The 24,188-nt window shown below is 42.5% G+C and overlaps 1 protein-coding gene across 1 annotated transcript in view; it reads left to right on the top strand.

Annotated features, from left to right (window-relative positions):
• Positions 1–12,033: 12,033 nt before the first annotated feature.
• The window catches only part of LOC124776849, a 52,696-nt gene continuing 40,541 nt past the window's right edge, over positions 12,034–24,188 (top strand). The window contains exon 1 of the mRNA XM_047252021.1: positions 12,034–12,133. Coding sequence (XP_047107977.1) covers positions 12,056–12,133 — 78 coding nt within the window. The 5' untranslated portion in view covers positions 12,034–12,055. The remainder of the gene's footprint in view (positions 12,134–24,188) is intronic.

Below are 24,188 nucleotides of genomic sequence, written 5' to 3'. Positions count from 1 at the left end.
CGGGTCGCGGCTGACTTGCCAGCGGACCTGCATCTCTTTTAGGCAACACTCGGACGAATGTGGTTGAAGTTGTAAAGTTCTGTGCCCTGTCAAATGTTTTTACAAAGATTTTAGGGAGAGGATTTTAATTTGCTCACTGTGTGACAAGCTCGCCCATATTTTATGTAAGTGGCCAGCCAATAACAATTTCCTGTGACATTCTTGTTGCTATGTTTCCCCTTTCCTTAGGTTTTACTTTCTTATGTAGCATTTTCCTTCTTTTCCTGCTTTCTTTGAGTGTGTGCTTTAGTTTTCTTAGGTCTGTCCACATTCGTTCCTTTTAATGTGTGTCAGGGCGCTGATGACCTCGATGTTGAGCGCCCATAAGCCCCAACACACCACCACCACATATTTGTACACTAGATTTAAGAACTCGTGTTTACTCTAAGGTTACCAAAATTTTTATCATGATCGATCGCTCCTTTGAAAAACAAAAATTATTTGTACGTGTGTTGTATTAAATATCTGCTCACGAATTATTAATATTGACTGCGACCAGTTGCTGCCATAACGTAATTTTAAAAACTATTATTTTCCTATTTCTCACTTTTATAGCCTCTGAGGATTCAGTATCAGATAGTGGGAGTTTATAGGAACTTCATTTTTGCAGCAAGTGCAACTAGTCCCTGGCTTCGTGACGATGTTGTGTAATTCCGTAATTTATAAGCAGTTTAAAAACATCCATTTCACGCAAGTGCCGAAAATACAGCACTTAGACGCGTGTGATTTAAGAACTAGGATACAAACATTCAACTTAAGCACTTAGCGACATTACAAACCATCCACTAATTTAACTCAATGGCAGTGATCGTCAGCCAGAACGGCTGGAACAAATAAGCTGAAGAGCCAAGAAACTGGTACACCCACCTAATGCCGTGTAGGACCCCCGCGAGCACCCACAAGTGCTGCAACACGACGTTGTAGGGACTCGACTCTTCTCTGAAGTACTGCTGGAGGGAACTGACACCACGAATCCTGTAGGACTGTCCATAAATCCGTAAGAGTACGAAGTGGTGAAGATCTCTTCTGAACAGTATGTTGCAAGACATTCCACATATGCTCAATAATATTCACGTCTTTGGAGTTTGGTGGTCAGTGGAAGTGTTAGAAGAGTGTTTCTGGAGCCACTCTGCAGCAATTCTGAACGTGTGGGGTGTCGTATTGTCCTGCTGGAACTGCCCAGTCCGATGGAACGCATAATGGGCATGAACGGATGCAGGTGCCCAGACAGGATGCTTACGTACATGTCAGCTGTCAGAGTTGTATCTAGCCATATCAGAAGCCCCATATCACTCCAACTGCACACGCCCCACACCATTACAGTGTCTCCACCAGCTTGAACGGTCCCCTGTTGACATGCAGGACCCATGGATTCATGAGATTGTCTCCGTACCTGTACACGTCCATCCTCCTCCTCCTCCTCCTCCTCCTCCTCCTCATCATCATCATCATCATCATCATTTAAGACCGATTATGTCTTTCAGCGTTCAGTCTGGAGCATAGTCTCCCTTATAAAATTCCTCCATGATCCCCTATTCAGTGCTAACATTGATGCCTCTTCTGATGTTCAGCCTATTACTTCAAAATCATGCTTAACCGAATCCAGGTATCTTCTCCTTGGTCTACCCCGACTCCTCCTACCCTCTACTGCTGAAGCCATGAGTCTCTTGGGTAACCTTGCTTCTCCCATGCGTATAACATGACCCCACCATCTAAGCCTGTTCGCCCTGACTGCCACATCTATAGAGATCATTCCCAGTTTTTCTTTGATTTCCTCATTGTGGACACCCTCCTGCCATTGTTCACATCTACTAGTACCTGCAATCATCCTAGCTACTTTCATATCCGTAACCTCAACCTTATTGATAAGGTAACCTGAATCCACCCAGCCATCGCACCTATACAACAAAGTTGGTCGAAAGATTGAACGGTGCACAGACAATTTAGTCTTGGTACTGACTTCCTTCTTGCAGAAGAGAGTAGATCGTAGCTGAGCGCTCACTGCATTAGCTTTGCTACACCTCGCTTCCAGTTCTTTCACTATGTTGCCATCCTGTGAGAATATGCATCCTAAGTACTTGAAACCGTCCACCTGTTCTACCTTTGTTCCTCCCATTTGACACTCAATCCGTTTATATCTCTTTCCCACTGTCATTACTTTCGTTTTGGAGATGTTAATCTTCATACCATAGTCCTTATATTTCTGATCTAGCTCTGAAATATTACTCTGCAAACTTTCAATCGAATCTGCCATCACAACTAAGTCATCTGCATATGCAAGACTGCTTATTTTGTGTTCATATATCTTAATCTCACCCAGTCAGTTTATTGTTTTCAACATATGATCCATAAATAATATGAACAACAGTGGAGACAGGTTGCAGCCTTGTCTTACGCCTGAAACTACTCTGAACCATGAACTCAATTTACTGTCTACTCTAACTTCTGCCTGACTATCTATGTAAAGACCTTTTGCTTGCAAAAGTTTGCCTCCTATTCCATAATCTCGTAGAACAGACAATAACTTCCTTCTAGGAACCCGGTCATATGCCTTTTCTAGATCTATAATGCATAGATACAATTCCCTGTTCCACTCGTAACACTTCTCCATTATTTGCCGTAAGCTAAAGATCTGGTCCTGACAACCTCTAAGAGGCCTAAACCCACACTGATTTTCATCCAATTTGTCCTCGACTAATACTCGCACTTTCCTTTCAACAATACCTGAGAAGATTTTACCCACAACGCTGATGAAAGAGATACCTCTGTAGTTGTTACAATCTTTTCTGTTTCTATGTTTAAAGATTGGTGTGATTACTGCTTTCGTCCAGTCTGATGGAACCTGTCCCGACGCCCAGGCCATTTCAGTTATCCTGTGTAGCCATTTAAGACCTGACATTCCACTGTATTTTATGAGTTCCGACTTAATTTCATCCACCCCAGCCGCTTTATTGCACTGTAATATATTGACCATTTTCTCCACATCCTCAAATGTGATCCTATTTCCATCATCATTCCTATCCCATTGTACATCGAAATCTGAAACATTACTCATCGTATTTTCACCTACATTGAGCAACTCTTCAAAATATTCCCTCCATCTGCCCAAGGCATCAACAGGATTCACCAGCAGTTTTCCTGACCTGTCCATAATACTTGTCATTTCCTTCTTACCTCCCTTTCGAAGACTGCTAATTACACTCCAGAATGGTTTTCCAGCAGCTTGACCCAAAGTCTGCAACCTGTTTCCAAAGTCTTCCCAAGATTTCTTCTTGGATGCTGCAATTATTTGTTTGGCTTTGTTTCTTTCTTCAACATACCTTTCTCTGTCTACCTGAGTTCTAGTATGTAGCCATTTTTGATACGCCTTCTTTTTCCTTTTACAGGCTGCCTTGACTGTGTCATCCACCATGCTGTTTCCTGCATCCTACCTTTACACACTACTGTTCCAAGACATTCTTTAGCCACTTCCGTTACTGTGTCCCTGTACATTGTCCATTCCTTTTCCAATGACTGTAATTGACTACCTTCAACTAACTGGTATCTTTCTGAGATCACTGTTATGTACTTGTGCCTGATTTCCTTATTCTGAAGTTTCTCCACTCTTATCCTCCTACATATGGACCTGACCTGCTGCATTTTCAGTCTCACAATACCAATTTCACTGCAGAATAAATAGTGATCAGTGTCATCGAAGAATCCCCTGAATACACGTGTGTCCCTCACAGCCTTCCTGAATTCCTGATCTGTTATTGTATAGTCAATGACTGATCTGGTTCCCCTGCGATTTTTCTCCTACTATACTGTTCTTTGTTACATTACATAGTGTAGGGAGAGAGACACAGTGTGGATGACCAACGTAACACAATACACTGCCCATGGAGATTACTAAAGCAAACTAACTTAAAAGCGCTGTTAAAAAGTGTCTCTTAAACAATATGCTTGGCACAGGGAATGCTTATTTAGATAACACTAGTAGGGGTTTGCTAAAAAGTAGCTCAAGCAAATAGTAATAATAATAATAGTAATAAACTATCTTTTCACATAAATCTTTCACACTGTTTTCTCCGTTTCTGGAAAACCTTACTGTCAAAGTCATGCAGTGAATAATAATTACACATTCCACTCATTACAGAGGGATGGTGCCTCAGTTTTTCGGGCTAGCCCGTGAGAAGTTGTGGTACACAAAATGGAAGACAAACATCGTCGCAATGGCCCTCATTTCAGCTGATAGTAAGTGTAGTTTTACATTATGTAATAATAAGTACGTAGTATGTGTAGTAATCGGTAGTACAAAATGAATGAACACTGTAACAATAGCTTTTTATATTATTAAATGTCTTCTTTGCAAAACAGCATTCTGCCCACGAATAAAGTTAACGATGTTGCACTGTTATAAGCAGAACTGATCTTTTATTCGGGAGTATGAAGACTCTAATTCCTTACAGCCCTACTGAATTAGGTTTTCCATGGTTTCCATAAATTAAGGCAAATGATGTGATGATTCCTACTACAAGGCCACGATCGACTACCTGCTCCATCCATGTCAAACCAGTCCTGTCAGTACATCAATTCCTGTATATATGAATTGTTGTTGTTGTTGTGGTCTTCAGTCCTGAGACTGGTTTGATGCAGCTCTCCATGCCACTCTATCCTGTGCAAGCTTTTTCATCTCCCAGTACCTACTGCAACCTACATCCTTCTGAATCTGCTTAGTGTAATCATCTCTTGGTCTCCCTCTACGATTTTTACCCTCCACGCTGCCCTCCAATACTAAATTGGTGATCCCTTGATGCCTCAGAACATGTCCAACCAACCGATCCCTTCTTCTGGTCAAGTTGTGCCACAAACTTCTCTTCTCCCCAATCCTATTCAATACTTCCTCATTAGTTATGTGATCTACCCATCTAATCTTCAGCATTCTTCTGTAGCACCACATTTCGAAAGCTTCTATTCTCTTCTTGTCCAAACTATTTGTCGTCCATGTTTCACTTCCATACATGGCTACACTCCACACGAATACTTTCAGAAATAACTTCCTGACACTTAAATAAATACTGGATGTTAACAAATTTCTCTCCTTCAGAAACACTTTCCTTGCCATTGCCAGCCTACATTTTATATCCTCTCTACTTCGACCATCATCAGTTATTTTGCTCCCCAAATAGCAAAACTCCTTTACTACTTTAAGTGCCTCATTTCCTAATCTAATTCCCTCAGCATCACCCGACTTAATTAGACTACATTCCATTATCCTTGTCTTGCTTTTGTTGATGTTCATCTTATATCCTCCTTTCAAGACACTGTCCATTCCATTCAACTGCTCTTCCAAGTCCTTTGCTGTCTCTGACAGAATTACAATGTCATCGGCGAACCTCAAAGTTTTTATTTCTTCTCCATGAATTTTAATACCTACCCCGAATTTTTCTTTTGTTTCCTTTACTGCTTGCTCAATATATAGATTGAACAACATCGGGGATAGGCTACAACCCTGTCTTACTCCCTTCCCAACCACTGCTTCCCTTTCATACCCCTCAACTCTTATAACTGCCATCTGGTTTCTGTACAAATTGTAAATAGCCTTTCGCTCCCTGTATTTTACCCTTGCCACCTTTAGAATTTGAAAGAGAGTATTCCAGTCAACATTGTCAAAAGCTTTCTCTAAGTCTACAAATGCTAGAAACGTAGGTTTGCCTTTCCTTAATCTTTCTTCTAAGATAAGTCGTAAGGTCAGTATTGCCTCACGTGTTCCAGTGTTTCTACGGAATCCAAACTGATCTTCCCCGAGGTTGGCTTCTACTAGTTTTTCCATTCGTCTGTAAAGAATTCGTGTTAGTATTTTGCAGCTGTGACTTATTAAGCTGATGGTTCGGTAATTTTCACATCTGTCAACACCTGCTTTCTTTGGGATTGGAATTATTATATTCTTCTTGAAGTCTGAGGGTATTTCGCCTGTTTCATACATCTTGCTCACCAGATGGTAGAGTTTTGTCAGGACTGGCTCTCCCACGGCCGTCAGTAGTTCCAATGGAATATTGTCTACTCCGGGGGCCTTGTTTCGACACAGGTCTTTCAGTGCTCTGTCAAACTCTTCACGCAGTATCGTATCTCCCATTTCATCTTCATCTACATCCTCTTCCATTTCCATAATATTGTCCTCAAGTACATCGCCCTTGTATAGACCCTCTATATACTCCTTCCACCTTTCTGATTTCCCTTCTTTGCTTAGAACTGGGTTTCCATCTGAGCTCTTGATATTCATACCAGTCGTTCTCTTATCTCCAAAGGTCTCTTTAATTTTCCTGTAGGCGGTATCTACCTTACCCCTAGTGAGATAGGCCTCTACATCCTTACATTTGTCCTCTAGCCATCCCTGCTTAGCCATTTTGCACTTCCTGTCGTTCTCATTTTTGAGATGTTTGTATTCCTTTTTGCCTGTTTCACTTACTGCATTTTTATATTTTCTCCTTTCATCAATTAAATTCAATATTTCTTCTGTTACCCAAGGATTTCTACTAGCCCTCGTCTTTTTACCTACCAGGTCCTCTGCTGCCTTCACTACTTCATCCCTCAAAGCTACCCATTCTTCTTCTACTGTATTTCTTTCCCCCATTCCTGTCAATTGCTCCCTTATGCTCTCCCTGAATCTCTGTACAACCTCTGGTTCTTTCAGTTTATCCAGGTCCCATCTCCTTAAATTCCCACCTTTTTGCAGTTTCTTCAGTTTTAATCTACAGGTCATAACCAATAGATTGTGGTCAGAGTCCACGTCTGCCCCTGGAAATGTCTTACAATTTAAAAACTGGTTCCTAAATCTCTGTCTTACCATTATATAATCTATCTGATACCTTTTAGTATCTCCAGGGTTCTTCCATGTGTACAACCTTCTTTCATGATTCTTAAACCAAGTGTTAGTTATGATTATGTTGTGCTCTGTGCAAAATTCTACCAGGCGGCTTCCTCTTTCATTTCTGTCCCCCAATCCATATTCACCTACTATGTTTCCTTCTCTCCCTTTTCCTACACTCGAATTCCAGTCACCCATGACTATTAAATTTTCGTCTCCCTTCACAATCTGAATAATTTCTTTTATTTCATCATACATTTCTTCAATTTCTTCGTCATCTGCAGAGCTAGTTGGCATATAAACTTGTACTACTGTAGTAGGTGTGGGCTTCGTATCTATCTTGGCCACAATAATGCGTTCACTATGCTGTTTGTAGTAGCTTACCCGCATTCCTATTTTCATATTCATTATTAAACCTACTCCTGCATTACCCCTATTTGATTTTGTGTTTATAACCCTGTAGTCACCTGACCAGAAGTCTTGTTCCTCCTGCCACCGAACTTCACTAATTCCCACTATATCTAACTTTAACCTATCCATTTCCCTTTTTAAATTTTCTAACCTACCTGCCCGATTAAGGGAGCTGACATTCCACGCTCCGATCCGTAGAACGCCAGTTTTCTTTCTCCTGATAACAACATCCTCTTGAGTAGTCCCCGCCCGGAGATCCGAATGGGGGACTATTTTACCTCCGGAATATTTTACCCAAGAGGACGCCCTCATCATGTAATCATACAGTAAAGCTGCATGCCCTCGGGAAAAATTACGGCTGTAGTTTCCCCTTGCTTTCAGCCGTTCGCAGTACCAGCACAGCAAGGCCGTTTTGGTTATTGTTACAAGGCCAGATCAGTCAATCATCCAGACTGTTGCCCTTGCAACTACTGAAAAGGCTGCTGTCCCCTCTTCAGGAACCACACGTTTGTCTGGCCTCTCAACAGATACCCCTCCGTTGTGGTTGCACCTACGGTACGGCTATCTGTATCGCTGAGGCACGCAAGCCTCCCCACCAACGGCAAGGTCCATGGTTCATGGGGGGAGGATATATGAATTATGCTATTTTTATCGTTCTTAAATTGTAATATCACGACATGTCGAATATCCTTGTAAAAATGAGTCGAAAAAAGAAAGACGAGAGTTTAATGCCTCATCGACAGCGACATCCATAGAGAAGAAGCAGAAGCTGCGATTACGGAAGATGAGGAAGGAATTCAATCGTGCCCTTTTCTACATCCGCATCTATATGTACATCTGCATACACACTCCACAAGCCACCGCAGCGTGTTTTCCGAAGGGTACCCTGTTCCACTACTAGACATTCCCTGCCCTGTTCCACTCGCAAACAGAGTGTTCGAAAACGACTGTCTATAAGCCTCCTCGTGAGCTCTAACTTCTCTTATCTTATCTTCGAGGTCCTTACGAAAAATTTACGTTGGCGCCAGTAGAATCGCTCTGTGGTCAGCCTCAGATGCCGGTTCTCCAGATTTGCACAATAGTGTTCCTCTAAAAAACGTAGCCTTCCCTCCGGTGATTCCCATTTGAGTTCCCGAAGCATCTCCGTAATACCTGCGTGTTGTTCGAACCTACCGGTAACAAATTTAGTAACGCGCCTCTGAATTGCTTCGATATCTTTCTTTAACCTGACCTAGTTCGGAACCAAAATACTAGAACGGTACTAACCAATGAGTCCCACTAGCGTCCTACACGCTGTTTCCTTTACACACGCGTCAGACTTTCCTAAAAGTCTCCAAATAAACCGACCATTCGCCTTCCCTACTACAGTGCTTACATGGCCATTCCATTCCATATTGCTTTGCAACGTTACGCTAGAAATTTAATCGACGTGATTGTGTGAAGCAGCACTGTTTTCGAGCATTGTGGATTGATTTTTCCTATCTATCTGCGTTAACTTACATTTCTCTGCATTTTTAGATAGCTACCATTTATCACACCAATTACAAATTATGTCTAAGTCATCTCGAATCCTTCTACAGGCCATCAACGACGACACCTTCCCATACACTGCAGTATCGTCTGTCTGGCAAATCTCATTATACAGGGTTATTACAAATGATTGAAGCGATTTCACAGCTCTACAATAACTTTTTTATTTGAGATATTTTCACAATGCTTTGCACACACATACAAAAACTCAAAAAGTTTTTTTAGGCATTCACAAATGTTCGATATGTGCCCCTTTAGTGATTCGGCAGACATCAAGCCGATAATCAAGTTCCTCCCACACTCGGCGCAGCATGTCCCCATCAATGAGTTCGAAAGCATCGTTGATGCGAGTTCGCAGTTCTGGCACGTTTCTTGGTAGAGGAGGTTTAAACACTGAATCTTTCACATAACCCCACAGAAAGAAATTGCATGGGGTTACGTCGGGAGAGCGTGGAGGCCATGACATGAAATGCTGATCATGATCTCCACCACGACCGATCCATCGGTTTTCCAATCTCCTGTTTAAGAAATGTCGAACATCATGATGGAAGTGCGGTGGAGCGCTATCCTGTTGAAAGATGAAGTCGGCGCTGTCGGTCCTCAGTTGTGGCATGAGGCGATTTTCCAACATGTCCAGATACACGTGTCCTGTAATGTTTTTTTCGCAGAAGAAGAAGGGGCCGTAAACTTTAAACTGTGAGATTGCACAAAACACGTTAACTTTTGGTGAATTGCGAATTTGCTCCACGAATGCGTGAGGATTCTCTACCGCCCAGATTCGCACATTGTGTCTGTTCACTTCACCATTAAGAAAAAATGTTGCTTCATCACTGAAAACAAGTTTCGCACTGAACGCATCCTCTTCCATGAGCTGTTGCAACCGCGCCGAAAATTCAAAGCGTTTGACTTTGTCATCGGGTGTCAGGGCTTGTAGCAATTGTAAATGGTAAGGCTTCTGCTTTAGCCTTTTCCGTAAGATTTTCCAAACCGTCGGCTGTGGTACATTTTGCTCCCTGCTTGCTTTATTCGTCGACTTCCGCGGGCTACGCGTGAAACTTGCCCGCACGCGTTCAACCGTTTCTTCGCTCACTGCAGGCCGACCCGTTGATTTCCCCTTACAGAGGCATGCAGAAGCTTTAAACTGCGCATACCATCGCCGAATGGAGTTAGCACTTGGTGGATCTTTGTTGAAGTTCGTCCTGAAGTATCGTTGCACTGTTATGACTGACTGATGTGAGTGCATTTCATGCACGACATACGCTTTCTCGGCTATTGTCGCCATTTTGTCTCACTGCGCTCTCGAGCACTCTGGCGGCAGAAACCTGAAGTGCGGCTTCGGCCGAACAAAACTTTATGAGTTTTTCTACGTATCTGTAGTGTGTCGTGACCATATGTCAATGAATGGAGCTACAGTGAATTTATGAAATCGCTTCAATCATTTGTAATAGCCCTGTATATATGTATGTATGTATAAGTAATATAACAGCAGTATTATCACACGTCCCTGGGCTATTCTTGAAGATACTCTTGTCTCCGATGAACACTCGCCGTCGAGGACAAGATACTGGGTTATGTTACTTAAAAAGTGCTCGAGCCACTCTCATATCTGGGAACCTATTCCATACGCTTGTAGCTTCATTAACAGTCGGCGAGGTGGCATCATATCAAATGCTTTACGGAAATCTAGGAATGTGGAATCCGCCTGTTGCCCTTCATCCATAGGATCTCATGTGAGCAAAGGGCAAGCTGAGTTTCGCACGAGCAATGCTTCCTACAAATGTGCTGATTTGTGGACAGAAGCTTCTTCCCCCCTCAAGGAAATTTATTATATTCGAACTGAGAATATGTTCAAGGAGTCTGCAGCAAATTCGATGATAATGATATTGGTCTGTAATTTTGCAAGTCCGTTCTTTTACTGCAGTCTTTTTCCAGTCGCTTGCAACTCTCCGTTTGGCGAGATACGTGCCACAAATGCAAGATTAGTAAGGGTCCAACGCTGTAGAGTACTCATAGTAAAACTGAAAAGGGATTTCATCAGGACCTGGCGATTTATTTGCTTTCAATTCTTTCAATTGTTTCTCTACACCAACGATGCTTATTACTATGTCCTCCATATGGGAGTCAATGCGATGGTCAAACTATGGTATGTTTGTACGATTCTCCTGCTTGAATGATTTCTTAAACGCCAGATTTAAAACTTTGGCTTTACTTTTGTTATCTTCTACTGCCACGCCAGACTGGTCAACTAGTGACTAGATAGAAGCCTTGGACCCACTTAGCGATTTTTTGTCCTACGCTTTATGCATCGATTTTTCTACAGATACACGAATTTCTGTTTCAGAGGAACCATCAAATGGTTCAAATGGTTCTGAGCACTATGGAACTTAACATCTGAGATCATCAGTCCCCTAGAACTTATAACTACTTAAACCTAACTAACCTATGAACATCACACACATCCATGCCTGAGGCAGGATTCGAACCTGCGACCGTAGAAGCAGCGCGGTTCCGGACTGTAGCGCCTAGAACCGCTCGGTCACTCCGGCCGGTGAGGAACCGTCTTGCCATTAGCCTGCAGCGGTTTAAAAAAGTAGCATTTGCCTGACGCAATTTTAAACTGTATTTCAAAGGTGAATAAAACTACTACAACTACTAATGTCACAGCTACTTAGAGGTTAAAAATAAAAGAGCGAACAATGAGTGCCACATACTGTCCTTGGACTCCCTCTGTGCAGGATGCATTCACTATTCTTTTTCATGTGCACGCACCGTTCTAATTTGCGTGGTCTTTGTTAGGCACTGGTAATAGCGTACAGCATTTGGCTATGAAAAATGCCAACAGTGCTGACATTTCCGCAGAGCACCAATATCGGGTAAACCCCATGGGGGACCCTACTTTACATGGTAAGTGCAATGGCATTTTAAAAGAAAAGAGGCGGCTCAGTCACGCTGAAATACATCTGAGTAGAAGGGAAAAAAAAACCAAGTGATCGTGTGGGATGGCTACCGCAATATCTTATTCCACAAACGTGGCGCACACGTGGAGGTGAGAGTGTTACGGAATGACGGCCGTGGAAGACGCTCTGTGTGTGTGTGTGTGTGTGTGTGTGTGTGTGTAGAGGACGTGCGCGCTAGACAGATTGCGTGGGCGAGCTAGGCGGGAGGGGAAGCACGCGGAAGCGTCAATATAGCGGCCCTCACCGCGGAGTCCAGCAGCCAGTCGCAGCCATGCAGGTCGCCGCGCTGCTCATCTGTCTGCTGCTGACCGCGCTGACGTCACAGATTCAGGCGCAGCCCGAACGCTGGGTAAGCTCCGGCACGTATTTGTGTTGAGAAAGCTGCATCAGCAAGGTGGTTCCGTAACTGTACTACTTAACCACGATATCATTGCACTTGGCCGCTATCGAAAACACGCAGTGACGTGACAGTAAACAATCACATGGGTAACTAAGGAAAACGCGTCGCATTGTCAATGTCTTCTGGTTAGTTGTGCGTATACTACCAACGCCGATTACGCTCTTACACAATGAGCGGACCTAAACGCGCTTGCTCAAAGGTGAAACAATATTTTGGTCGAAACTTCTTGGCAGCTTAAAACTGTGTTCCGGGCCGACACTGGTGCTCGAAGCGTTTGACTTTCGGGGGCCAGCGCTCTACCAACTGACCTACCCAAGGAATGTAGGAAACGAGGTACTGGCGGAAGTACAGCCGAAAAGAGAGGGGTCGTGAGTCGTGTTTGTGTAGATCAGTTGATAGAGGCCTTTTCTGCGAAAGGCAAAGGTCTCGAGTTCTAGTCTCGATCCAGCACACAGCTTTTATCTGCCACGAAGTTTCATATCAGTGCGCGCTTTACTGGAAAGTGAAAGTTTCATTGTGGAATTTTGCGGTCGACTAATACGAGCAGCTCGGTCCGAGGCGCCTTACCACATTTCGGCGTTCTCCCCGTCGGAGGCTCGAGCCCTCCCTCGGGCATGGGTGTCTATGTGTTGTCCCTAGCGTAAATTGGTTAAGTAATGTGTAAGCCTAGGGACTGCAGTTTGGTCCCATAGGAACTTACTACAAATTAATAAAACATACAGACGTCAGTCAGATGCAGAAGCAGTACTGAGCAACTGTCCTGCGAGCCTTACTATTGATTGTTTAACTGCATCTACAACAGTAATCGGCAAAGCACCTTACGTTGTGTGGCAGAGGGTACTTGTAGTACCATCATCTGCTACCACATTTCTTGTTCTAATCACCAAAGCCGGAGGGAGAATGAGTTTCGGTAAACCCCCGAATGCCATCTAATTTCTCTAAATTTCTCGTCGTCATCATTTCATGAGAAGTGTGTGAGAGACAATAAGAATTCGCCAGACTCTTCTTGAAACTTACTCTCTCCACAACGTCTCTCTTGTAGCGTCTGGGGTTTATTAAACATCTCCATAATGCTCTCTCACCGAGTAAACCATCGCGTGACAAAACGCGTCGCTCACCATCGGAATGACTGTTACCGCTGAAACAACCGGTTTTCGATTGTATAGGTAATAATTCACGCTATTCTAACCTGACTGTTAAAACCGCTCAAAATAACCGACTTCTGAAATAATCAATTTTGGTTTTTTTTGTTCTTATTATTTTTCGTAATAAACGGGGAAATCGAAGACAGATTGAGAAATTCTCTCTTAATTTCAAGATACAAAGACTCAGAATGATACATTATATAGACAATTTAAAAGAAAACATAGCTCGTCCACCGTTCACTGCTCTTCTGGAAAGGTGAAAACTGGTTAAACACAACAAAAAATCACCAGTATTCTCCTAGTGATTCTAATTTTTTCAAACTCAGGTCAAAAATCATCTTGTAATCGGAGATCATACCAGTATTTGGGCATTACGAAAACTCAGTGCTAAAGAGTAAAAAATGATACCTGTGTTGTTCATGTTAATTTGTCCGTTTTCAAGGGCAACAAGCAAATAAGGCATATTATGTACACAGAGGCAGAAGATCAGCCACTTTCTATTTTTATTGCACACTACGAATGAATTGTTTTTAAGTTTTTAATTTACTATTGTTGCCATAACTTCCTTCCTCTTTTATCATTTCATAGAAATGGCAGACAAATCTTTCATCTTTTAAAGCAAATGAAGCGTTGTACTTCATTGCTACGTAACTTGGTAAAAATATTCCCACACTAGTGTTGGTGCCATTGTGCAATATGACGGATGACCGTCGACGACAGCGAGAAGCTACCGAATAGATCAGATGGTGTGAAGTCTTGCACACTGCATGTACGCGCGTAAGTCCAGCCAGCACACACGACAACACGGACATTATTGTCTCAGCAATGCTGTACCAATTCCTATGCCCTGTGTTTTTTGCTCGTTTCTATCGGCATTATTACTAAAATAGCAATGGTTACTGTCCTCATTTTCTACAATAACGCAATATTTCAAACCAATATGAATTTCACGAATAAAACTTACTCCTCTTTTAGGAAAGGTTTATTTAAAAACAAAAAAAAATTAGCACTGCTGATATGGCTGATTGATATCGCGGTTTTTTACTCAGTTATTAGTAAAAAATTAAAAGAAACACGTTATAGCCGAGAGAAACACGTTATAGCCGAGACGTAACAAATATCGGTTATTCACAACTAAAATACCGGTATGTGTTTTAACAGGTCGGTTTCCCTCATGCCTGGCTCACCGTTAGATCTTCTCCAACTATCATATTAATGCTAATTGGTCATCCACTTTAGGTCGCTCCAAATGGTTACTCCTACGTATTTTACGGTAGATACTGTTTCCATTGATTTGTCGCCAATATTTTAATTGTACAGTACTGGATTTCTTTTACTATGTGCGCGCAGTATGTTACATTCACGTTCAGCCCCTGCCCCACTCATTAATCCTCTGCATCTCGTCTCATATTTTTACCTTCTTACACACAACCACATTATCGGAAACAGCCCCATGCAGCTTCAGACGTTGTCGATTAGTTCACTAATGTACCGGGTGATCAAAAAGTCAGTATAAATTTGAAAACTGAATAAATCATGGAATAATGTAGATCGAGAGGTACAAATTGACACACATGCTTGGGTTGACAAGGGGTTTTATTAGAACCAAAAAAATACAAACGTTCAAAAAAAGTCCGACAGATGGCGCTTCATCTGATCAGAATAGTAATAATTAGCATAACAAAGTAAGACAAAGCAAAGATGATGATCTTTACAGGAAATGCTCAATATGTCCACCATCATTCCTCAACAATAGCTGTAGTCGAAGAATAATGTTGTGAACAGCATTGTAAAGCATGTTCGGAGTTATGGTGAGGCATTGGCGTCGGATGTTATCTTTCAGCATCCGTAGAGATGTCGGTCGATCACGATACACTTGCGACTTCAGGTAACCCCAAAGCCAATAATCGCACGGACTGAGGTCTGGGGACCTGGGAGGTCAAGCATGACGAAAGTGGCGGTTGAGCACACGATCATCAGCAAACGACGCGCAAGAGATCTTTCACGCGTCTAGCAATATGGGGTGTTTTTTTTTTTTTTTTTTTTTTTTGTCCTAATGAAACCCCATGTCATTCCAAGCATGTGTGTCAATTTTTACCTCTCTATCTACATCACCCGGTAAATACGGCGGCGTTATAACACTCCTTTCGGATACTCCAGAAATTACTTTCAGAATTCAAAATTTTTGGTAACATTTTTGGGAAACAGCGATCTTGTAAGCCATATAAAATCAGAGAAAAAAGCAGGCTCGATCGCGTTGGTTATTTTATTAAAATGGCCGGTTTCGGCCTAGTCTTAGGCCATCTTCAGACAGCACCATCAGCTGCGTACAACACTCAGTTGTACTCAGTCGCTGAAATTCATGAGCAGCAATGGTTGAGTGCGCATTCCTTTTATTTGGCGAAGAGGTACGACACCAGTCCGTGCTCGCTCTTTTCTTTTCTGGTTGGTGATAGTGTGCCCAGGTTTCATGTAACAATTCAGCCCAGAAGCCCATTATTTTCGACCTGGAAACGACACAAAAGTTGCTCACAGGGACCTATGCAACGATCTTTCAGTTCAGCGGTCAACTGACGTGTCGTCACCGTTGCGCACGTTGTGTTGAATCTAGCACCTCGTAGACAAAATTATGTTCTAACCAGCACTAATATCCAAAACAGCGACTAATTAGTTTAAATTAGTTTACGGTTTTCCTTCACAACAGCGGTAATGTTTTCGTTCGTTACTGTGCTAATTTCTCCTCTTTTACACTTTCTACACCACTCGTACACTTGGTGCAGGGACAAACATGAATCATCGTATTGTACTTCCATCCTGCAATGTATTTCCATATGTTTAACAGCTTCACTATTCAAGGACGTATCTCAGATTGCTGTTGCAAGCGGTGCAAGTCGATACGGTGTTGGCGACCTTTGTACTGACACAGTTTTCTATGATACAGTAACAGGCTGCTAACTGCTTGTCATTTGTCGAAATGCAAGGATACCTTCTGCCCGCTTCCAAACCAATGGTACAACTTTTAGGAATTTTATTGCACTTTTAAGGATTTCATTTGGATCGCCCTCGCAAATTTGTTTTTTGTTCTGATCTCAGAGGTCAGCCTATGATGATTTGGTTGGCGTAGACCTTCAGCCACACTCACACGAAGCCATTTCTAACGACTGCACTCGATGATGATCCTATCTAAATTTTCCACGACGGAAACGAAGGGTAAACAGTATCACTAGAAAATTCCGTTATATCCTCCAGTTTCGTACCGCGATCGTAACGGTATGTTCGTGCCTATTTACAGACTGTGTTGTCCCTCATGTTGGTACGAAATACGCAAGTTTTTGTTCTGTTTTGCACAAATTTGCACTCGTGGGTGGTGGTGTAGGTCTGCGTACGGATCAGCCATATTTCTTTGTATTTCCCATGGGTATCGACAACTTAATGCCCTTTTCCGCCGACAACATAATGTGTTCATGCGACGTTGCGATTGCGCGAGATTCTCCCTGTCTGCAGGCCACTTAATTTTGTCACAGGGTTGTGACTGTGACTTCTTTGATGTTGTCTGTACAATTAAACACGGCAGCCGGACATATTCTACCTAGAACCGTAACGGAAGTATAAGATGTGTCGTGGTAGTCAAATGTCCCGTATTCTTTACCCCGTCTTTCTTAATTGGCCCTCACCTCTTGAGATGCTGTGTATATTTACGGGCATTTCAGGCATTTCATTATCGTATTCCAACCCCCCGTAAGCAAATTCCTTGAGATAAATAAATAGTTAAACATATATACAAATCTGGGTTAGGATTAGAATTACAAGACGCTCTGACGCATCTTTATCATGATGCAGCAGCACTCCGCCCCCCCCCCCCCCTCTCCCCACCGCCCCGGATGCTTTGCTATCGCCACCGTTCAGCAATGGTGGATTCTTCTGAAGAGAATAGCCTGTTACATAAATGTCAAAAATCAGTTGTACTGACATTTGAGAAAAGACAACTGGTAAAATGTCTAGCACATTCCTTAACTTGTAGCTAAAAAGTCTATAATCGGACCTTGCTAGACACAGTGAACTGATGAAAAAAACACAATAAATAACGTCATATTGGTTGTAAACTTACCGTGGTGCTTGTGTGGATGTTTAACGAAAGAAATGATTAAGTACAAAATATAAAGTAATTTTTGAGACAGTTAGGCGCCCTGAAACGCGCTGACTTGAAATTTGTTACTCAACGATAAATTCGAAATCTCTTGTGTTAAAACGCAATAATTTTCATACAGGTAAACGTCACAAGACACCGTGCCACACAATATGGCACTAAGGAGACTGAAACAGTGGTGAACATCCCGAAATTGGTTAGAAGTTAGATCCGTGGACGAAGCAATATTACCACGACATGATAGGAAACAACATGCAAAAGTAATAAAAAAGGCGTCTTCGTGGTAAGCACTAACACTCACAGTCACCTCTGGAATCACTGATAAGAGGAAGGCGTCCAAGGCCAGCCGTTTCGGCACTTGTTTAGTAGGTCTTTTGTGTAAATTTGTGGTAATTTCCCATAGGACCAGACTGCTGAGGTCATCGGTCCCTAGGCATACACACTATTTAATGTAACTTTAAGGACAACACACACACCCATACCCGAGGGAGGACTCGAACCTCCGACGGGAGGAGCAGCGCGAACCGTGGCCAGGCGCCAAAGTACGCGCCGCTACCCCGTGCGGCAACCACCTAAAATGAAGGACTCTAAGATATACTGGCAAAAAAAAATCACGACACCAAAAAATAATTAATGTAGAGTAATGAGATTCGGGAACACATTTCTCTAGATAACATATTTCAGTGATTACCATTGTAAGATCACAGTTTAATGTAAATGCGAGATAAGGTATTGCAAATGTGAAATGCTGGTACATTAATAACCGGCGTAACCGCCAGAATGTTGAACACCAGAATGCAAACGTGCATGCATTGTGTAGTAAGGGTGCCAGATGTCAGTTTGTGCGATGGAATTCCACGCCTGTTGCATTTGGTTAGTCAGTACCCGAACGGTTGACGCTGGTATGGATGATGCTGGAGTTGTCGTCCAATAATGTCCCATATGTTCCCGATTGGAGATAGATCTGGTAATCGAGCAGGCCAAGGCAACATATCGATACTCCTTAGAGCATGTTGGATTACAACGGCGGTATGCGGGCGTGCATTATCCTCCTGGAAAACACCCCCTGGAATGCTGTTCGTCAGTCGCAGCACAACAGGTCGAATCGCCATCATTGTCACTGAGGCTGAAACAACTTTAATCAGAAAGCACAACAGACCTCCACCCTGCCTTCCAATGGGCTCTCGCTTGACATCGCAAATGGCAGTGGTTTAGGGTCGGTGGAATGCACGCTACAGGACGTCTGGCTTTGAGCTGTCCTTGAAGCAACCAATTTGTAACAATTCGTTGTCTCATTTTGGTGAGAATCGCTGCTCAAATTGCTGCTGCAGGTGAAGTACGACGCGCCAGAGCCATACGCCTAACTCGAAGCTCTTCCCGCTCGGTAGTGGTACGTTACCGTCTGGAGCTCGGCCTTCTTGCGACCGTACATTCTCGTGACCACCGTTGTCAGCAGTCATGTACAATGGTTACAATCCTCCCAAGTCTTTCTGCAGTATCACAAAAGGAACATCCAGATTCTCGTAGCCCTATTACACGACCTCGTTCAGACTCACTGAGGTGTTGATAACGACGTCTTTGTCGCCTTAAAGGAGTTCTCGGCTAACATCAACTCATTACCTACAGTCTCAAAGGAACTAACGCTCGCGAACGTTACAGTGTGTATTTAAAGCAAACCTGATTTGCATCCGCATAGAGGCACTACTAACGCCACTCTTATGCAGCTGGCGTGAAATTTGGAGGAGGAGGGATTAGTGTTTAACGTCCCGTCGACAACGAGGTCATTAGCGACGGAGAACATGCTCGGTTTAGGGAAGGATGGGTAAGGAAAACAGCCATGCTCTTTCAAAGAAAACATCCCGGCATTTGCCTGCAGCGATTTAGGGAAATCACGGGAAACGTAAATCAGAATAGTCGAAAGCTGGTTTGAACCGTCGTCCTCCAGAATGAGAGTCCAATGCGCTAACCACTGAGCCATCTCGCTCGGTCGTGAAATTTGAAGAGACATAATCTGTCAAATTTTTGTTTATGTCGCACAACTTCTTTTTGGTTTTAGGATTTTTTTCCGTCACTTTATTTTGCATTATCACTCCCTACCCCAGTTTCTTGGGAAACCGCCCTGAAGTTCATAAGCGCAATAGATTCATAACTGGCAGCAACAATGGCTAATTGAAATCTGAGCAGTTTTTAATATCATCGTATATGGGACCTGCAACGTCCGAGAAATAGAGAAAAGAAACTTTCATTATTGCAGTCGATGTAGGGTAAGGCGTCCTAAAACTGATAGTCAAAACTTGCCAAAAGGATGATACCCTCAGTCTCTCCATAGGAAAACCACACCTATCACAAATCTTCCTGCTGTTAGTTATGCTGCCATTGTTTGGAAATAGTCAGTCATCCTTTTTTTTTCATTAGAAACCTCACTTTTCAGACTGAAACACAGTTCTGGAACATTTGCCTCATTTACGCAAGTATTGACTATATGCCAGTCAAATTTGTGTTAGATACACAGAAAATAGTGCTCTGTCTGCTAACTTATTCACTATTGACACATTTGTTATTTAGGTATAATTATTAATCAGTCAGTATATTCCTTGAATACGATACGCTCCATTCCAAAATACTGTATTATACAGATTCCTTAAAGTGATACACTGTCGCCTATTTCCGAACCAACAGCCACACAGCGGTGTAGTGCGGGATGCCGCACATACCATACGCCAGGAAAACAACTGCGGGAGACCACACTCCAGCAGTAAACTCACTGCTGAAAAAGTAAAGCCATGCCAGTGACCAAAGCTGTGGCAAGGACAGTAAATAGAAAGGAAACGGAGGAGATTGATTCTGATTCCGACATTTATTTGGAGATTGACTACAGCATGGATGAGGTCGCTCTATTTGCAGAATCCACACCAGATCCTATTGTAATGACTGATCCTGCAAACGTAGGTGGAAGATATTATATTTTGGCTAAATTAAGACGAGGAAAGAGGAATCCAAACAGCCACAGATGTTTGCGCCATACAAAAAAGCACTGGAAAATGACCTAGACGTTATGGCCCTAGAGACTGTGGACAAGGACAAGTTTTCATATTAAAAGAAAAAGACATTTCTCTTATTACTGATGTGGCAAGAACAGTGCCAATTCCTTATGTTGCTAATGCGGTGGGAAATACGAGGGTCGTTCAGTAAGTAATGCCCCAATTTTTTTTAAAAAAAAGCCATTAATATACATAGGCAAACATCCTTGTTGGTGCTTCACATTTGATGTTTGTTCTGTGCGCCGGTGAAGTTTCGAACCGTTCTGTCAGATGTCAGAGCCGTAGTACAACGTCAAAATGATGTCTACATACGACTGACGTTACAAGAAACTTGCCGTTATGGAATTCTTGTGTGCAGAAAAAGAAATCGTGGTGAGCATCCATAAACGTTTGTGTGTGGCGTACGGCGATGCTGCAGTTAATAGGAGTACAGCTGGGCGATGGGTAAAGAAAGTTACAGCCTCAGGAAATGCAGAAACAGAGCTCCACCATCAGCCACGCTCGGGACGTCCTGCCACAGCCACTGCTCCAGACATGCTGAATCGTGCGGATACCTTTATTCTTGACGACCGGCGCATCACAACTCGACAGTTGGCTCTACAGTTGTCGGTCAGCATTGGACGTGCGTCTGCAATGATCGAGACTCTCGAATATTCAAAGAGGTCCTCACGAAGCGTTCCACGAAAGCTCAAAGCGGACCACAAGATTCAAAGAAAGGCCATTCCATCTGAATTGTAGGAGCGTTTTGAGACCGACGGAGAGGGCTTTCTGTAAAGGACCGTTACTGGGGACTAAAGCTGGGTGCACCGCTTTGCGCCGGAAACCAGAAGGCAGTCCATGGAGTGGCATCATCCTCATTCACCAAAAAAGAAGAAATTCAAAACAACCTCCTCTGCCGGAAAAGTCATGGTGACAGTCTTCTGGTATTGTGATGGCGTCATTCGCGTGGATGTGATGCCAATAGGTTCAACCATCAATTCAGAGGCATACGTGAAGACTCTGAATAAACTCAAGAACCGTCTCCGACGTTTTCCATCGGACAAGAATCCAGCAGAAATCTTGCCCCAACACGATGCACGCCCACACACAAGTCAGAGAGCCCGGGAACACAACGCCAGATCGGACTGAACATCATTGCCTTGTCCACCCTACAGTCCAGACTTGACACCTTGGGGCTTTCATCTCTTTGAGCCGCTTAAAGATTCTCTATGGGGAACACACTTTGATGATGACGAGAGTGTCAGCCATGCAGTGAAAACTTGGCTACACCTACAGGACAAGAACTTTTAGCAGCAGGGAATACATGCTCTTACACAACGTTGACGTCTGGCCAGAGAACATGATGGAGACTACGTAGAAAAATAGGACATGGACAAGACACGTTGATGTATATTGTCACCAAATTCTGACTCTTAATAATAAATATGTTCTGAGAAAAAAATGTGGCGCGTAAGTTATTGAACGGCCCTCGTATGAAACGAGAAATCTGCTTCGTATTTCCCAGTTCTCTTCACGTTCATGAAAAATGATACAATAAGACGGTGACTCTCTTTCGTGTATCTCTCACTTTTGTATTATTATCAGTATATTAAGTATAATTGTCAACAGTGCCGCCCATTGCTGGTTGACCTTATAGCACTAAAAAAAGAAAAAACAAGTAAAAAAATTTCTGTAGTTCATTCTGAAGTACATTTCATGCGATAAATGTCCCAGAAATATTCCCCTCAGAGAAATCTCACTTGCACATACATGTCGTTTAGTGTGATTTATATAACGTTTTCGAGACCTTCTATTTCCAGTGTACACAACAATATCACGTGTATCACACTTTGGGCCAGTCGCATAATATTTAAGAATTTCTGTCCAAAAATGATATACAGTTTTTATTTTTTCTAATTTACATTTGTAATTAAATACTGCGTCATTTTCAAACTGCTGATTCACTCTAACATTTACAATTTTTTCCTAACAGTTTTGTGATTTTGTGTCACAGTTAGGTCACTCTACCCTACCAATAAGGATAACACACTTCAAGGAAAGCTCCGCTGGCCGAGCGACCGAGGCACCTAACTGTTGAACAGAGGGTCTGCGTTCGACTCCTAGATGCATTCTGCAGTTTCTTTTTTCGTAAATGTCTTCCTTCATGTCAAAGTAGGTGAGAATAGAAGGTTTTGAATTTAGAGGAAAGAGAGCTTACAAATTCAATCTGCAAAACATATCGTGGGAGCGCTTTATAACCATACATTGCTGATAACAGGCTTTGTCTCATATTGGATTTCTGGAGTGGACGAACTAATAGCGTCATACCGTGTTTATAGACGACTGCGGCCATACAACTTGCATAGAGAAAGTAATAACGCCAAACTACACGCCCATGTGGCAGGTATGTGATGTTTATCATTTCTGCAAAGTTAAAACTCTATTTCGAGGCTTTCGCAGTTGAAATTCTGGAAACCCAGCAGGAACTCACAACCATGCAGTGTCAGTAACGATCCATAGCAACATTCATGATCAGCACAGACTTCTCAGGCGACGGGGTTATCGTATGTATGGTAAGTACCAAAGTTAATTCCCCAAATAGAGTTTTTGTTAATTTTCGGACTGGTTTGATGTGACACGCCACGAATTCCTCCATTGGGCCAACCTCAACTCAGAACAGCCTACGGCCTCAATTATATGTTGGATGTATTCCAATCTATGTCTTTGACTACAGTTTTTACCCTCTGCGACTTCTTCTATTACCATGGAAGTTATTTCTTTTTTCTTGTCTCTGTTTTCCACGTTTTCTTTTCTAGGACGATTCTGTGGAGCACTTCCTTATTCCTGGTCTTAACGGTCTACCTAATTTTCAACATCCTTCTGTAGCACAACATCTCAAACGCTTCGATGATCTTCCTGTTTGGTTGTCCCACAGTCCACGAATCACTATCACACAATGCTGTGCTCCAAAACGTATATGCTTGGAAATTTCTTCCTCGGATTATGCCCTATGTTTGCTACTAGCATACATTTCTTGGCCAGAATGAACTCTTTGTCTCTGTTAGTCTGCTTTAAATGCCCTCTTTCTTCGTCTGTCATGTGTTATTTTGGTCCAAAATAGCAGAATTCCTTCCTTTACTACTTTGGGGTCCACAATTTTGATGTTAAGTTTGTCGCTAATCTGATTTCTGCTTCTTATTACTTCGGTCTTCCTTCAATATACTCTCAATCCAGATCCTGTACTCATCCATTCCGTTCAACAGTTTCTGTAATTTTTTCTTCGCTTGCACAAAGGGAAACAAAGTCATCAGTGAGTCTTATCATTAATGTCTTTTCACGCTGACTTTCAGTCTTACTCTTGAGTCTTTCTTTTTTTTCCGTAATTCCTTTTTTGATGTACAAAGCGTTCGGAAATTCCCGTTACAAACTTCTAGAACTTGTAGAGGTGCAATAAGTACATAATATTTTGAATAGGAATTCATATCCTAAAAAGTTCCGTTTCCGATCTACGACAGTTTCAGTTCAGATGTTTGACTCATACACTTCTGCTTGAAAAAATGAATTAGGCGTGACACAGTGAAATTATTAGGTAACAATTAGAAACGAAACACAATTAAACACACATTTAGCAATTAAGCACATTTGTATTTGTTAACACTTAACCATTAAGTGTCTACGTTATTCCAAAACAA

This window comes from Schistocerca piceifrons, chromosome 2, assembly GCF_021461385.2.
Source record: "Schistocerca piceifrons isolate TAMUIC-IGC-003096 chromosome 2, iqSchPice1.1, whole genome shotgun sequence".
NCBI lineage: Eukaryota > Metazoa > Arthropoda > Insecta > Orthoptera > Acrididae > Schistocerca > Schistocerca piceifrons.
Note: the sequence above shows the minus strand (reverse complement) of the source record. Positions and strands in the feature narration are given on the sequence as shown.